Source organism: Salvia splendens, chromosome 15 (genome assembly GCF_004379255.2).
Source record: "Salvia splendens isolate huo1 chromosome 15, SspV2, whole genome shotgun sequence".
NCBI classification, from domain to species: domain Eukaryota; kingdom Viridiplantae; phylum Streptophyta; class Magnoliopsida; order Lamiales; family Lamiaceae; genus Salvia; species Salvia splendens.
In genome coordinates, this window is record NC_056046.1 from 19,354,562 (window position 1) to 19,372,625 (window position 18,064).

General features: G+C 38.5%; 1 protein-coding gene across 3 annotated transcripts; it reads left to right on the forward strand.

Moving 5' to 3' along the window:
- Positions 1 to 687: 687 nt before the first annotated feature.
- Positions 688 to 18,060, forward strand: LOC121767495. Of its 3 annotated transcripts, XM_042163774.1 has the most exons (26): positions 688 to 802; positions 1,256 to 1,443; positions 1,543 to 3,657; positions 4,374 to 4,449; positions 4,686 to 4,808; positions 5,601 to 5,856; positions 5,925 to 6,413; positions 6,488 to 6,673; positions 7,005 to 7,295; positions 8,232 to 8,876; positions 9,169 to 9,553; positions 9,656 to 9,798; positions 9,929 to 10,099; positions 10,306 to 10,518; positions 11,320 to 11,874; positions 11,972 to 12,031; positions 12,161 to 12,483; positions 12,674 to 13,097; positions 13,447 to 13,917; positions 14,031 to 14,147; positions 14,427 to 14,548; positions 14,665 to 15,370; positions 15,556 to 15,810; positions 16,107 to 16,289; positions 16,501 to 16,842; positions 16,930 to 18,060. In XM_042163774.1, the coding sequence occupies exons 2-26, from the start codon at positions 1,263 to 1,265 to the stop codon at positions 17,677 to 17,679; spliced, it is 9,582 nt and encodes a 3,193-aa protein (XP_042019708.1). In that variant the 5' UTR covers positions 688 to 802; positions 1,256 to 1,262; the 3' UTR covers positions 17,680 to 18,060. The 3 variants fall into 3 exon arrangements, with proteins under 3 accessions (XP_042019708.1, XP_042019709.1, XP_042019710.1); XM_042163775.1 differs by lacking the exons at positions 688 to 802; positions 1,256 to 1,443; positions 1,543 to 3,657 and adding exons at positions 3,687 to 3,816; positions 3,910 to 3,961; XM_042163776.1 differs by lacking the exons at positions 688 to 802; positions 1,256 to 1,443; positions 1,543 to 3,657; positions 4,374 to 4,449 and adding an exon at positions 4,509 to 4,605.
- Positions 18,061 to 18,064: the final 4 nt, after the last annotated feature.

An 18,064-nucleotide genomic window follows, 5' to 3' on the forward strand; every position in this document is an offset into this window, starting at 1 on the left:
AATAAAATTATTGCATTTTCCCGTATCTGTGTCGTAAATTTAATTCCACATTTGCGTGATTGTAATTTTTAATTATGTAATTCAGTAATTCGTGTGTGGAAGAGGGGTTTTTTTAATTATGTAATTTTTTTAATGTACTTTTTTTAATTTAAATGAAATTATTGAATTTTCCCGTATATGTGTCGTAAATTTAATTTCGTATTTTGTGTGATTGTTAATTATTTGTTTTTTATAATTTTGTTTATTGTGGCTAGGCTATGGCTGACCTATTGCTTGTCCAGTTGCTTGTCCTGATGATGTGGCAGGAGGAGTTTTTAGTGCTGATGATGTGGTGTGTGGTGTTTGTGGCTAGGCTATGGCTGGGATATCTCTATTGGAGATGCTCTGATGGGAAACGAAAATGCTAGGGGTACAACAGTCTTTCCACATCCAATTCTGGGTTTGAAACAGCACGGGCCGTGGTTAATTCTCGGGCTGGTGAACGCGAGATTTACCGCAGAAATAAACTCATATCTGAATATATCAGGGAAAGTGAATTTGAAGGACGTCTTGAAACGACATCGTTTTATATTAGAGCTTCCCCCTTAATTTCTTTTTTCTCCTTCGTCGCCCTTTTCCCCCAAAATAATAATAATAATAATAATTAATTAATTAATTAATTAATTAATTAAATCAAGACATCGTGCCCCCAAAATTTGCGAATTTTCGATTTTCCGTTGTTCCAATCTCAGAAACTGGAAGAGAAAAATCAAGACTACATTTGCCTTGATGAAACCGATCATCTAGAACGTCGTCGTATCAGGTTTACTCCCCAGCTGCTACTGTTTCATACAGATTATGTGTGTATTAATGCATATTTCTTTTCTATTTATTTTTCTCAGATTCTTGCTTGAGCTCGATGAATATGTTTAATTACCAGTAACGTTTTTTTATGGCGATTTGATTGTGAGCAGATTGTATTATTATGTAGCTGGAAAGGAGTGATGCTGTGGAAACAATTATGAATTTGTTTTGAATGTTTTAGCTGAAAATTGAACTTATTTTTCTTCTTCGATAATAAAGTGTTGGTTTTGTGTATTGATTAAACTTGAATTTATTGCCTAGTTCAAGTTAATTTATGATGAATGAAAGAAGTTCTGGTACTGGAGCTCAATATTAACTCGCATGATGCAATTTGAGAGTTTTATGGTTTGTTCTTTAGCTGTCAATGGATGGTTTTAACTTTAATCAATTTGTTGGTTGATTTTCAACGCAGTGAGTCTATGGATCTTGATTCCCGTCCTACCGAGGATGGTCTCCCAGTACTGCAGTTGAGGAAATGGGATCCCTCAGAGTTTCCATATAGCCCATCTAGTTTTCGTGAGGGTTTTATATCTCCAACGAGAAAGTCGTTGTTGTTACTCTCTTATGATTCTGAGGCATTATTGTTTCCCCTAGTGAAAGGTGACTTCAAAACTTACTCGATGTTGATCTTAAAGACATAACACTTACATTTCCAAAGAATAATGTTTATTTGTTGTGTTCATTTATTGTCTACACCAGGTCGATGTATAGGAAATAATGATTCTGAACTTTTTTCTGATGAAATAGTTGCTGATCCACTAGAATCAAGTAAGCCTGGTATATCAGAGCCAAGGGAAAGTATCTCTGGCTCTTCTGGCACTGTAGATTTGGATGAAAAGACTGGCTACACATCAGGTTCAGGAGTTAGTATTCAAGAATCTACTGGTGCTTTTATATCTGATGTAGATTCAGTGGCATGGGGTCTATGCAGGGACACATTTGATCAGCACGAGGGGGCTTCATTCGAAGAGCTACTTTTTGTCTCTGGAAGACAAGGGGTAGTTGTACATGCTTTTTCTAAGTTTGGTAAATTTAGTGGAGTAATAAAACCTGAGCAAGCAAGGGATGTTGGGCAAGGGAAGTGGATGGAGTGGGGGCCCTCGAGAACCTTATCTCCAGATATTGAGGTTCATGAAGAAGTAGAATCTCATGATAAGATCACCGGGAAAAGAACTTCTGATGCAGAAGCCCCTGTTAGGGATGGTCGGTCAGCTACTCCAAAGATATGGATGCAAACGTTTTTGACTGAAGTTGAAAGCGTAACATCTGGTGGTTACGTTTATTCTAGGTACCCAAAGATGCCATTATTTCCGAATGATGTAGTTGTTTCTTTTAGGATATATGACCAGGAATCACCATTCTCCGACCCCGTGTCTCTTGGTGATACAGCACCATGTAATCATACAAATCCCAGCATGCCAATCATGGTATGCACTACCAATAGATCAGATACAGATCTTAGTTCACCTGTCACGTCAGTTGCAGGGGATAGTGTATCTAGCTTGAAAAGTGATGTCACTAATGGTCCGTATAAGTGCACCAAAGTTTTCTCTAACAATTTGCATCGGTTAGTTGGCTTTGCTCTATCCAATACTAGTTCTACAGCTGTTGATACTGGCAATTTAAATGATGGAAACTACACGAAAAATCTGGTTTCAGTGGCCAGAACTGTGAGCTGGGGAATACAGTGGCTATACTCAGCAAAGCTTGATGAAAAACTTGATACAGGTCCATTTGAGTGGATAGACTTCAGGTTTTCTGATAGATTTCTTATTTGTCTCAGTACATCTGGCACAATCTCATTGTATGGTGCAATGACTGGTGAGTATATAGCATCTCTTGATGTTTTTAGGAGAAATGAACCTGGCTATTCTTCAAGCTCTTGGCACCGTATTGGTAGTCTTACCATCAGAAGAAAGTTTAAAAGGCTCTTTGTATTTCCTCATTCCTTATTGTTAGGTGTGATGGATGAATCTGGTGTAATCTATGCTGTACCTACTGATAACCATGTCCTCGAAGACCAATTTTCATTTGAAGACGTCCTCCCTTATCAATACTATTCAGATCTTGGACTTTTAATGGGTTGGGAGGTAGGGGGTGCTGAGATTGGATACCAAAGGGTACTTTCTAATACATCAAAGGCTCATGGTATTAGTAGATTAGCAGGTTATGGTAGATATTCTCAGTTCATTGGTAAAGAGAATCTTATAAAAGAAAATAGTCATATAAAGGATTCAAAGGGTAACAATGGCTCGTATCTCATGACCTTTTCTAATGCAACCCATATGTTGAACGAGAATAAGCTAATGCTTTCTGATTTTCCATCTTGCCTTATAAGAAAAGCTTTTATACCCCCTTTTGGATGCAGTGAAGATGATGTTATCTGTTGTTCTCAATTTGGAGTTACTCGCCTTACTAAGAGATATAGTTATGAGAAGAGACGATGTCAAGTTGTGCATACCAATCTACAATTAGATTTTAATGTGAATGATGATATAAATTATGTCATGCCTACTGGGGAGACCTCTTCTAATGAAGCTGTTGGCTGCAATTTCAATGGGTGCTTATATTTGTTGACCAGAAGAGGTCTCTCGGTTGTTCTTCCTTCGATTTCAGCTACCCCAAATTTCTTTCCTGTTGAGGCAATTGGATATCATATACCAAATTGTTCTAGTAGCATAATGTATGGGGCAGGTGATCTTATGGGAACAGGTAGAACTAAAAAACCCTTCTCACCATGGAAAGTGGAGGTTTTGGATCGAGTTCTTTTATATGAAGGCCTTGAAGTTGCAGAAAAGTTATGCTTGGAAAATGGTAAGAATATCCTCAAAAGAATTTAGAACTCTCTCTCTCCCTCTCTCTTGTAATGGCTTCTCTAGTTCGCTCTCTGGGATGTCCACAAATGCTTTGTATTTTCAGATCAGCCCCTTTTATATCATCCTTAGAGCCCAATTTAACTTTTGATTTTGAGGGGTAAGTTATTTCTGTTTCCGGGGAGTATGTCATAGTAGATCAAGGCAGTTTGATGCTCACATTTTCTTCATGTTATTACTATATATGTGACAGGGCGGACATGGTATGTGTTACTAGGAGACCTTGATGTAATTTGTAACTTTAGGTAATTAGCTAGAACTTTTGCTGCTTCTTCTAGATGCAAAGAGTTATCAAAGTCTTCTACATTACATGTTTCTGAATCTCTAATAGATGCCTGGATGATCTTACTATATCCAATTGCTTGTGTTGAATTGTTGATACAGTACAATAGGGAAATTATCTTTGACAACTTGGTAATGTGTCCATTATCTTATTTATTTATTACGATTGTGTACTAAGGTAATGATGAAAATTTGAATGTGTTATCATCACATTTAAGCTTTGGTTTTGCCTATTCCACTTTTTGTAATACTCGTCTTAGTTAGGAGTCATATGTGATCATGGATGTGATAAGAAGTTTACTTGGATTTCTTCGTTAATGAGGGAAGTCATAGTACAGAACAATATTTCTAACAGCTGTTAATCAAATATTACAGGCTGGGTATTGGGGATTTCTCGGATCCGTCACTTGCAGTTGGCTTTGGCTTACCTTGAATTTGATGAAATTAAGAAGTAAGGTTACATGTTTCTGTGGCTTCTTTTACTTGAGTTTAATCAGTATGATAAAACAGGTGATGTGAAAATTACGAAAAAACTGAAGTTACTGTGAGTGTGAGAATTGCACATCACTGGTATTCCTGAATGGATGCATTACGTTTTATAATCTAGGTATAGTTTGATAACTCGTGAAAAAGGATGAAGTGCTATGATAGAGAATCTGAAATTTTGCTTCTAAATTTAACAACCAGCTCTCTGGAAGTGCTTATGAGGGTTGATATGGCAGTGGAAGGCATCTTGAGGTTGCTCTTTGCAGCTTTTTATCTGATGTTCAATAAAGTAAGCAACGATAGTGAGGTTTCTGCTGCATCAAGGTATGATGTACTTTTGATTTATCAGCTGCAGTATCTTACATATCTGAAATATTAGTGGCATATGATTTAAGCTTGCATTAATTAGTAATAAGGGTTCCATATATGATAGTTCATATAATATTAAAAAATATATATTGTAAACTTATGTCTTGAACTTCAGACTGAGGCAGTTCAAGCTTGAATGAGGTTGCTTTTCCTACTTGGATCTCCATTACTGCAATATAGAAGCCATCAACCTTACAAGTATCACCTTTAGGTGTCAAGGCTGAACCATTGACCTGAATGAAGTATAACTGGTCAAGCTTTTCTCCAGTAACACCAAGGTGCCTCATCTAAGTTTAAGACGCAAAAATCACAACCTAATGATCTAATCAGACATTAACTATTAGTTAATGAGCTTATAGCCGCCACAGATATCTGACACCTCTTTAAAGGCACTTTCATAATTATAGTTTCAAATAAAAAATGCATGTTCCACAACGGTGAGTTTGTTTGATGCAACATATATGTTTGCTCAGAGAACTCATAATAAAAGCTAAATCTGTTGCATATGGTCTGAGTGAGGGGAGGGGTCGGCGAACCGCTTCATCTTTGCATCAAGTTCTCTAGTGATCATATGGTTCTTGACTTCTTTCAATGTTGTACCATTATGCTAGCTGATTCTAATCAAATTCCCCTTTTTGGCACCACCTGCATAGAAGCTACTAGTAGATAAGATTATCACATTCTATGTGCTCAAACAAATTTTATTTGATATATTTCCATAACTAGGTTTCAGTGACTGTAATGCAGGCTTCTAGCATTGGCCACCGATTATGCAACTAGGGTCATACGTAAATATGGCCTATTGCATCATAAGAAAGTGTCCGAGAAGCCATTGGAGGTTAGCAGTAATGAAGGCCTTTATCCTCTATTGGAGTTGACTGAAAAAGAGCATGATGAAGAGGGAACTTCAAGAACCCTTGCTGAAGCAGCACGATATTTGGTGGTTATTCGGAGTTTGCAGCAGCAGTTGAATGAAAAATTCAGACGACCAGGACAAGTATTGGTAAGTTCTTAATGTTTTGCTTGTTTTTATGTAGAGAATGATAAATGACTACTCTTCTTGTGTTGTAGACGGTTAATGCTGGTTTGGTGAACACAGTTGGTACTGGTCGATTGGAGGATGATTACAAGAATCCAGCTGTTCTGGAGGATACTTCATCGCTGATTAGATCAGATCAAAGTGGAACTGCAGCTCCTACCTCTGGAACTGAATTGAGTAATGAAGAGAACCTTGCTCTGATGCCTGTGGATACAGTTGGTGCTGATTTCCAAGATTTTCAGAACTTTGATAAGGCTATCCTAGTTTCTGAAGGAAGCACATATGGAAAAAGAACTTCTAGAATAGAGAATCCAAAAGATATGATAGCACGTTGGGAGTTGGATAATATGGACATTAAAACGGTTGTGAATGATGCATTGCTTTCTAGCCGTCTTCCTCTAGCTGTGCTTAGATTGCATCTACATCATGTGAACAATTTGTTACCTGACACAGAAACTCGTGATACCTTTAATGATGTCCGGATTGCTGGAAGAGCGATTGCATATGATTTATTTGTAAAGGTTAGTTGATCCAATATTAAAGTTGAAATAATGTGGCACATGCGTCCTTATTATTTTCAAGTTGCAATGGATAGGGTGAGATTGGGCTTGGTACAACAACATTGCAAAAGCTTGGGGAGGATGTTGAAACAACCTTGAAACAGTTAGTTTTTGGAACTGTCAGAAGATCTCTGCGGGTGCTAGTTGCAGAAGAGATGAAAAGATATGCATACCTTGGGCCACAGGAGTTAAAGATATTGGAAATGTTATCATTAGTAGAGGTATGTGAGTTCGTTGTATGAAATATAACTTTCCAAGATCTTGAATCTGAGAATAATGGCGAATCTTTGCATAGAATTCAGAATTAATTATTAAATCAAACAAAAAGAAGCCTTATTACAGTATTTTCCTGAAAAGAAAGCTAACACCTTGGCTTGACTAGTAGTGGGTTAGTTTGCATGTGTACACCATTTAATGCCATTTTTCAATGGGGATTTCTTATTGCGTTTTCATGAAGAGATTGGTTTTATGCATTTATGCTCTGGGATGATGTCATTTTTGGCAGTAAATTTGTAATGAGCTAACACTAATTTATTCCCTCCCCCCCCAAAGAGGGTGTATCCTTGCAATAGTTTCTTCAGTACACTAGCTACCAGGAGAAAGGGGCTTAAGAGAATATCTAATGAAGAACCACTTGGGGAGATAAGTTTGCACCTATTGCACCCACTATTTGACAATCCTGTCATTTCATGTGGAGAGATTGATGGAGTTGTTTTGGGTTCATGGACGACCATTGACAAACATTCTATCGCTGCTGAAGTAGATGATGACACCAGCCATGCTGCTTATTGGGCTGCTGCTGCAGCTTGGTCAGATGCCTGGGATCAAAGAGTTGTTGACCGTGTAAGTAAGATGATGCAATTTTCAAAATATTTTATCATGGCTAATTATACCATTAATTTCTTTTTGTCTTGACTAAGATCCAGCTACTGTATATAATTGTGTGTTCCGGTGTATATTTTTCTTAGTTGGCACAGTTTATAAATGGTGGCCATAAGCTTCCTGCAATTAATGTTGCAGAACATTCTTGATTTTGCATTTATAAAGACATGATTATGTTAAATTTATATATTCTCAAAGAATCTTGTGGAGTTGGTTGGAGATGTGTAGTTGTCTAATGCATAACTGATGCATTTAACAGATTATTCAGCATAAAAACCTTTCTTCCTTCTTAGATAGGAAGAAATGTTTAGAAACTCCTAAAGAATGTCTTTTGTTTGCATCGGAAAATGAAAGAACTGCCATAGACGATCTTGATGATGGTATAATGTCTTTACTCGAAGGATATAACAGAAAACTTGTCTTTAAAATTCTTAGGAAAGAACCACATAGATTAAATAGTTTAAATATAATTCTGTAGGATATATAATGCATGCCATGCTAGTATTTATTCAGACTTCTGCATGCGCCGATTCAAAGTAGCAATCCACCATCTGACATGGCCGCTGTCTCTTTATTCCTCCTAGACTTAGCTATTTCTGTTTGTGTCATTGGAGGTTTTCTTTTCTTTTCCTTCCCAACTTGGTTTATCGTAAGAAATATGCATAAAACATGCGTCATATCTTGAATTGATTTTATTTCTTAGTGAGTGTCATTTTTGTGAATTTGTGATTCCATTTTGTAAGCATGTGACTGAGAATGCAGATGCAAATGTTATTCATGATTCAAAGGGCCAAACTATGTAGATTTTCTGTATTTTTATTCTGTTATCAATAATAGATAGAAAACATTCCCACAGGAAACTGCTGTTCAGTTTTAGCATGTTTTCTTCCTGTGCAGATACTTCTGGACCAACCTCTTCTTATGGGTGTTAATGTATTGTGGGAATCTCAAGTTGAGTATCATGTATGCCATAATGACTGGTTAGAAGTTTCAAAGCTACTAGAGGTAGTTCCACCATATGCACTCTCTCCTGGAAGCCTTAGCATAAGCTTGGATGATATACGTCCAGCTTCATCCATTGAGTATGGTCAGGAGCCCCCTGAATTCAACAAATACTCAAGTTTCCTTGATGACTTGGACACTGTATGCATGAATGTGCAAAACATCAGACTTTTCAGGTTTCCTACAAACAGGTCATCTTCTGTGTGGTTAAGGAGGCTTATGGAGCAGCAGCTTGCAAACAAATTAATCTTTTTGGTGGATTACTGGGACCGAGTATCAGATATTGTACCTTTGCTGGCCCGGTCAGGTTTTATGAGTGATTTACATGACACTTCTTTCCTGGATGGAGCAAATGATGGTTCATCTGAGTTACTGGTTATTGGTGATGCACCTATTGATCCAGATGCAATGCAATCTCTACATAAAGTTGTTGTACATTTCTGCGCCCAGTATAACTTACTATACCTTCTGGACATTTATCTTGACACTCACAAACTGGCTATTGACCATAGTTCCCTTTCCTTTTTATTGGATGCAGCAGTAAGTTCAACACTTATTATTTGTTTATAATTCAGTTTGGGTTCTCTGGTTAAGAGATGCATGTAGTGGTCTTAGATGTTACATCATATAGTTTGCTTCTTAGACATGCAAAATATCAGCCAATAAGTAGATCGCGGATGTTACATAACTTTTTCCCTTTCAAGTTATGCCCTTGATGAGATCTGTGCAAATTTATTTTGTTTATTTCTCAGATATTATTTTGAAATTTGTGATAGGGTAATGCCACATTAAGCAACTTGAGGATATTGATTCATACTGATGGTATTTTCAGGGTGATAATGAGTGGGTTAAGTGCTTGCTCTTAATGAGGGTTAAAGGAAAAGAATATGATGCATCATTTTCGAATGCTCGTGCGGTTGCTGCTCTAAATTCAGTTCCAGGTAATAAACTTACTGTGGAGATGGATGACATCGTCCAAGCTGTTGATGACATTGCAGAAGGAGCAGGGGAAATGGCTGCTTTAGCCACATTGATGTTTGCTCCTGCTCCTCTACAAGAATGCCTTAGTAGTGGCAGTGTAAAAAGACACTGTAGCTCTGCTCAATGCACCTTGGAGAACCTTAGACCAGCCCTTCATCGGTTCCCTACATTATGGAACACCCTTGTAGCAGCATGTTTTGGTCAAGATTCGACTTGCCGCAATCTCAAGACAAAAAGTGAGTTCTTCAACTTGTTCTCTACTCTTTGCCTGTGAGATATTGCACCATTGAATATCATTCCATATTCTCTTCCCTTGATAACTCTATTCTTTGGTATAGTGTCAGGATATTCTGAGTTGTTAGACTACTTGAACTGGAGAGAAGGAGTATTCTTCTCTTCCCTACGAGATACTTCAATTCTTCAGATGATTCCATGCTGGTTCCCTAAGGCAGTACGGAGATTGGTTCAGCTTTATGTGCAGGTTATTCTGACACTGCACTGGTTAGCTACTTAAATTAGATATTGACATATCATGAATTGGGAGTTCAAATAATCTACTTCAATTCTCTTCTTCTTTTACATTTTTATTTATTTATTTATTATCTGAGCAGGGCCCAGTTGGTTGGCAATCATTGGCTGATTCAGAGACTGAAGAACTTTCTCTTCTAAGAGACATCTATTATGTTGTAAATTCAAGTGGTCATGCTCAGATTAGTGCCACATCCTGGGAAGCTGTCATCCAGAGACATATAGAAGAGGAACTCTATTCATCTTCTTTAGAGGTAATTGATCTATGTTTCTTGAAAATCCAGTGATGCATACTGGAAACTCCAATTTTGAGATAGTCCATTTTTCAAAATACACCTAGTAAAATTCGTATCCAAATATTGGAATGTCATGAATCCATAGCACAAGTTTTCTCTCAATCGTATTGCTCCTGTTTCTTCCATCTAATATTGTGCAATATTGTATTTTGCTTTGTCTTCAGGGAGCTGATGTTGGACTTGAACACCATTTGCATCGTGGGCGTGCATTAGCTGCTTTAAATCATCTCCTTTCAGCAAGAGTCCATAAATTGAAATCTGATAATAAGCATTGGGAGCAACCTGAATCTCTATCAACTGGGCAAACAAATATACAATCGGATGTGCAGATCCTTCTTTCACCAATAACTGAGAGTGAAGAGTCTCTTCTTTCATCTGTAAGAATTAAGTCATCATGCATAGCAAAGGAAGTTATCATTGATAAGATGAACCTGAAAACCAACTGAAATTTTCTGCATGTTTACTGTTTTAGCTCTGATGGAACATGAAATAATGATTAAATATGCTAAACTCTAGAGAAAAAGAATGTTTATGGCTTTATGCTAATACTGTAAGCATGTTAGTCATCTCTGTAGAAATCTAGTTGTTCATGGAGTTATAATCTAATCTAGAAGTCATGGTAGAAATCGCTGAAACCGTGGTTGTTGTAAATGATTAGAGATGTAACTTTCTGACCATAGTTCACTATCTGGCGCTCCCTCCCTCTCAATCGGCCCCTTAATGGTTGATATGTCAATGTTCTCTGGATAGTGGATACAGGTTTTTTAAAGTTGCCTTGGTCTTTATTCCAAAGATTGATTGTGCAAGTATGTTTTTTCACCTGGAGGCTGGAAAGGATGTAATAAGTGCATTTTGTCATTTTGTAATTAGATTTGTGGAGGAACTAGAGTTCTAATGCAAATAGAAAACCAGCTCGATAGATCTAACTACAATAATGGCATAGCGTTATGATAGAGGGAATCCATGAGAAGGTGCTGTGTTGAAATGTAGCTGAATATTTTTATTTCCTCCCCAGGAAAAATCCTTTGTTTTTACTTTCGTATAACCTTCATATTCTCTCGACATAAGTCTCTGGTCAAGCATTCAAAGTAAAACCAGTATAAGAACTCGGATAATTATCTGGTGTACCCTCTTGTTCTGGTGTCAATCTGGCCCTCTGTCTGCCTTCTGTTGTTCAGGTTATACCCCTTGCTATTCAGCATTTTGATGACTCTGTATTGGTGGCTTCATGCGCTTTTGTTTTGGAACTATGTGGTTTATCTGCTAGTACTCTCCGAATGGATATTGCTGCCTTGAAAAGAATATCTTCTTTCTACAAGTCGGCCGAGAACAATCAGTATATGCAACTATCTCCTAGGAGCCCTGCTTTTCTTCAGCCGCCTGTTGAAGTAGACTTAACAGAATCTATAGCTAGAGCTCTGGCAGATGATTATCTTCATAAATATTCTAGTAGCATAATGCAGAAAGGTGACCGAAACAATAGTGTTTTGAATCAACCGTCACGAGCTTTATTGCTTGTTCTTCAGCACTTGGAAAAGGCAAGTCTTCCATTGCCATCCAATAGCATGACCTGTGGGTCTTGGTTGTCAAGTGGAAATGGAGATGGAGCTGAGTTAAGGTCTCAACAGAAAGCCGCAAGCCAGCACTGGCAATTGGTCACAGCCTTTTGTCAGATGCATAACATTCCTTTGAGCACTAAATATCTTGCTGTATTAGCCAGGGACAACGACTGGGTATGCTATTTATTCTGTATCGTTATACTTGATCTGTTGATTAATATATTTTTGGTGGCTAAGAGTAACGTCGTTTATGTTACCAACCTTTAAACAGGTTGGCTTTTTGTCCAAAGTTCAAATTGGGAAATATACTTTTGAAACAGTAATGCAACTGGTAAGCTTCATATCCTAGAATGTATGTAGTCCAGAACAAATAAACCCTGCAGTTGACTACTTTGTCCTTTTCCTTTTAAATGATAGTAACTGATGCCATTCCATATTTACCTTTTCTGCCATGTATCAGGCATCAAAGGAGTTCAGTGACGCCTGTTTAAGATCTCACATTACAACAGTTTTGCGAAGCATGCAGTCCAGGAAAAAAACTGCACCATTGAATATGGATACTGGAGAAAAGGACACAAATTATCTGTCAAATGAGAATCTTTGCATGCCTGTGGAATTATTTGGAATTATAGCGGGATGTGAAAGAAATGAAAGACCTGGAGAGGCTCTTCTCCTGAAAGCAAAGAACTTAAGCTGGTCGATTCTGGCTATGGTTGCTTCTTGCTTTCCTGATGTCTCCCCATTGTCCTGCCTGACAGTTTGGCTGGAAATTACTGCAGCAAGGTTTCCCTTATCATCCTTGCTCATCAGCATAGTGCTTTAAAATGATTTTCTTTTTTGCTTTAAGTATTTCCCTAAATCAGTCTCATGGATCTTTCCATATCATAATTTTGAACCTTTCCAAATCTTATTCTGTCACTTGATTGCTTTCTTTAATTTCGGGAATATAATGCAAATTTTCATGTCTTGTCAGGGAGACTTCCGCCATCAAAGTTAATGACATTGCATCTCAAATTTCTAAAAATGTTGGAGCTGCTGTTGAGGCTACCAACGCCCTTTCTCCTGGTGCTAGAACCATAACATTTCGTTATAATAGGAAAAACGCGAAGCGTAGGCGCCTTCAGGAACCTGTTCCACTGGATACTTTGACATCAGCAGATTCTATAAGTTCTAAAAGCTCCACTTTTTCTAATACTCAAGGTTTTCTTCATGAAGAGGGAAGTGATAAAATAGATGATAAAGATGCCAAGTTTTGGACTGACTCTAATAGCATGGCTAACACTCTGTCAAGAATGGTGGCTGTCCTCTGTGAGCAGCACCTGTTCCTTCCTCTGCTAAAAGCTTTTGAAATATTTCTACCTTCATGCTCATTGTTACCTTTCATCCGTGCTCTTCAGGTTAGTTAGTGTACAATACAGTTTATCAGTATAAGTAGAATGTCTCAGCTGGAAAATTGTAGTACTATATTTCAGGAAGTAGAATCAGTACAAAAATCTAGTCTTGTTTTATAATGCCTGATCAAGAAATGTAAAACGTGATAGTTTTTATTTTGTTTCCTCTTGTTGTTCTCTTGTTCTTTTGAATACCTTTTAACTTTTAAGTGATTGTCATTACCAAATCATCTGAGCTATTCTTTCCTAATATAAAGAAAAGAACCTAAGTTACTATATACATTGCAGTACTTCAATTTTCTCCATCAATGTTCAGCTGGACCATTTGCTTAATTGATTTATTATTCTTCCCTAGGCTTTCTCACACATGCTCCTCTCAGAGGCTTCAGCACATCTTGGATTATTTTCAACCATAATTAAGGAAGAGCCTCCTCTTACACTACCTAATTGGGAAAGAGAAGGGAAAGTTGGGAACTCGTGGACAACTTCGACTGCTGTCAAAGCTGCTGATGCCATCCTTTTAACTTGCCCATCCCCATACGAGAAAAGATGCTTGCTAAGGCTCCTTGCTGCTACCGACTTTGGTGATGGAGGGTCTATTGCCGCACGATATGGCCAATTGTCTTGGAAAATAGATATGGCTGAACCCTATATGAGGGGTGATGAATGCCCCCTCCTTGGAAATGAAACGTTTGATGATGCTTCACTTCTATCTGCATTGGAAAAGAATGGGTATTGGGAACAAGCACGCTGTTGGGCAAAGAAGTTGGAGGCCAGTGGTGAATCACGTTGGAAATCTGCAGCCAATCATGTAACTGAAATGCAGGTAACATGATTTTTAATCTTTTGTCTTCCATTTGTAAATGCAAGAAGATCTCATGAATATCTCATTTATAATTTATTCAAATAGATGTTCATGCGTTTCTCTGCAATTGTTAGGCGGAAGCCATGGTTGCAGAGTGGAAGGAATTTCTTTGGTATATCCCAGAAGAGAGGGTTGCTTTGTGGAGCCACTGCCAGACACTTTTCATCAGATATTCCTTCCCAGCATTGCAGGTAAGGTTATTTCACAACTGAGGTGAAAGGAATGGCTAACATCACATAATCCTTCATTGTGGGGTATCTATCTTTTTTTTTTGTTGCGACTCTTTCACTTTTTCATTTTTCTTTCTTCTTATTTAATTTTTGTCTTCGATGGGGTGGGGTAAGATCAGTCGTTGGAAAAGGTGTTTGTAGGACAGGTTTATGTGGCTGCCAGCACCTGCATGCTATGTATCTCTATTTGAGTAAGCCAATCATTAGCTGAATGTACTGTGCTCCTCTGTGTGTATGTAGGCAGGACAATTCTTCTTAAAACATGCTGAAGCTGTGGAAAAAGATATTTCAGCAAAAGAACTTCATGAGATTTTGCTACTTGCTCTGCAGTGGTTGAGTGGAATGACAACTTTGTCAAACCCGTGAGATTTCATTTTTTAATTATTATTTTTTTTATCCTAGTGTCTTCCAGTAAATATTTTCTTAATCTTTCTTTCTACTGAATGATTGTGGTACTAAACATGAATGATATCTGCAGGGTTTATCCACCACACCTTCTACGCGAAATTGAAACTAGAGTGTGGCTCTTAGCTGTGGAATCAGAAGCTCTGGTAAAGAATGAAGGTGATGTGAATTCATTAATTTCATCTGCCCGGGAGCCTGGAGCTGGCAAGAGTTCTGATTTAATGGACCGTACAGCAAGCATTGTTGCAAAAATGGATAATCATATGAATGGACTTAGGCTCAAATCTTCTGAGAGAAATGATAGAGAAAATGGTCAGCCTCATGTTAGGATGACTCAAACTGGCGACGGCGGCTTAAAGACAAAAAGGAGAGCAAAAGGCTTTGCATCAAGAAAACCTTTGTTTGATTCAGGAGACAAAAAGTATGACTCTGAATCTATACCTCTCAACCCTAGAGATGAGACACATTTAGTTGATGAAAGTTCAAAAATTGATGCCTCGTTATCGAGGTGGGAGGAAAGAGTTGGACCTGCTGAGCTCAATAGAGCTGTTCTTTCACTGTTAGACTTTGGACACATAACAGCTGCTAGACAACTGCAGAATAAACTTTCTCCAGACAACATGCCATCTGAATTTTTTATTGTTGATGCGGCTTTGAAGCTTGCTGCTCATTCAACTTCAAGCATGAAGGTGTCAATGCCAATGTTGGATGGTGATGTATCCTCTGTTATGCAGTCATGCAATCTTCTGACTGAGCAGCAAGTGATTGATCCCCTGCAGGTAATAACTGTGTGTTGCTATTTAATTATTATTGGAAATTTACAGTCGTTTCAGCTAGCCTGCAAATTCACTCAGACATTAGTGATTGTCAATCTTTTCCCCCCTCTGGTATGAAAGAACGTTGTGACTTCTGCATCCCAGTGCTAACTAAAAGTTTCATTTTAATTTTCAATTGCATTACATAGACCCTGGAGAGTTTCCCAAGTCTTCTTAAGGAGGGTAGTGGACGTGGCCTATGCAGGAGGATAATCTCTGTTGTTAAAGCTGCAAATGTGCTTGGTTTAACATTTTCAGAGGCATTCGACAAACAGCCAATAGAGCTGCTGCAATTGCTATCTCTCAAAGCGCAAGAGTCTTTTGAGGAAGCCCATCTTTTAGTTCAAACACACTCAATGCCAGCTGCTAGTATTGCCCAAATTCTCGCCGAATCATTTCTAAAGGTGAATCTGATGCTTGTGTAATAATGCTTTTTTAAAAATAAAAAATAAAAATTGCTGTATAATATTTGTATGATATTGAGATGAGAAACTGCAGTGGTTGCTTGTCTTTTTCAGTTTTACAATGCAAAAGCATCCGTTCTCTGGTCAACACATGACAATCATATATCACATATATGACGAATCAAATGGGCTGCAAATTCTTTACTCATTGAAATTGAATCGTGCGTAGCCTACAGGTTCAGCAATGTATTAGTATAATTCTTGAGATCTAATGTCATTCTATCGAAATCTTTCAGGGTCTATTAGCAGCACACCGTGGGGGTTATATGGATTTTCAGAAGGATGAAGGACCTGCTCCACTGCTATGGAGAATTTCGGACTTCCTAAAATGGGCTGAGCTTTGTCCTTCTGATTCAGAAATTGGCCATGCATTAATGAGACTAGTAATCACAGGGCAAGAAATACCCCACGCGTGCGAGGTAACTTTTATTCTCCTCCAATAAGGTTTATGTCGTGGTGAAATATTCATCAAGTAATGATGTTCAAAATCACCACGATCCCTGTTTATACATTTCTGCTCTACTAAATCTAAATGTGAACCGGGATTCCCTTCCAATGCAACTATCCTCAATTTTCGTTTCATCAGTTCTGTTTTAGATGATAACTTAGTTACTTCACAAATTGATGCAGGTTGAGCTTCTCATTCTATCCCATCACTTCTATAAGTTGTCAGCATGCCTTGATGGTGTTGATGTGCTCGTAGCTCTTGCTGCAACCAGGGTAGAAGCTTATGCCTGGGAGGGTGATTTCTCGTGTCTTGCGCGCTTGATAACAGGAGTTGGAAACTTCCATGCTCTTAAGTTCATACTTGGGATACTGATCGAGAATGGCCAACTGGATATCCTCCTTCAAAAATTTTCAGCAGCTGCTGATGTCAACAGTGGAACTGCTGAGGCGGTTAGGGGATTTCGAATGGCTGTTCTGACATCACTCAAGCAATTTAACCCAAGTGATCTCGATGCATTTGCCATGGTTCGTACTGTACCCTGTTCCTTTATGAATCGGAATTAACATTTGGACCATCCTCCGGGTAAGACACATTCTCTACTTCTCCTGCAGGTCTATAATCACTTTGACATGAAGCATGAAACCGCTGCGCTTTTGGAGTTGCGTGCAAAACAATTATCTCAACAGTGGTTTCTTCGTTACGACAAGGATCAAAATGAAGAGCTCCTTGAATCCATGCATTATTTCATTGAGGCTGCAGAAGTGCACTCCTCCATTGATGCTGGCAACAAAACTCGCAAATCTTGTGCTCAGGCATCACTTGTATCACTGCAGATACGAATGCCAGACACAAAATGGCTCAATCTTTCCGAAACTAATGCACGGAGAATATTAGTAGAACAATCTCGGTTTCAAGAGGCCTTAATAGTTGCTGAAGCTTACGGCCTCAACCAGCCAAGTGAGTGGGCTCTGGTTCTCTGGGAGCAGATGCTCAACCCCGAGCTCACTGAACAGTTTGTAGCTGAGTTTGTCGCTGTACTACCTCTCCAGCCTTCAATGCTAGCTGAACTTGCAAGATTCTATCGGTCCGAGATGCAAGCCCGCGGAGACCAGTCCCAGTTCTCAGTGTGGCTCACTGGAGGAGGCCTGCCGGCAGACTGGGCAAAGTATCTCGGTAGATCATTCAGATGCTTGCTGAGGCGGACAAGAGACATCAGGTTGAAACAACATCTGGCTGCCTCAGCCACTGGATTTGATGACATCGTCGAAGCATCCAACAGGGAACTGGACAAGGTCCCGGAAAACGCAGGACCCCTTATCCTGAGGAAAGGACATGGAGGGGCGTACCTCCCTCTGATGTAGCTGCCCTCTACGCGCAACGAGCAGTCACCCATCTCCGTGCATGGCAAGTACAAATCAATAACTTAGCCTATTCAGGCGCTGTTTGAATACATGAAGTTAAAAAAACTACTCAAGTGGTTCGATTTCGATATGGAGTTTTTTTTTTGCTCTGTGGTGTCATATATTTTAAGTAGTTTAGAGCGGTGAAAAACGATGCAGGTAGATAGAGCTGATGAGGAAACTGTATTTTTTTTATTTTTGACATGTGGTTTTATTCTAGGCAGCAAGTTGATTCTTTTGAGAGTGAAGCATCCATGTTTTTTTTGGCGACATTGTAAAACATGTACAATATGTATATATCGTTTTCTACATAATAAAAAAATGTTGGGGTTTTTTTTTTAATGTT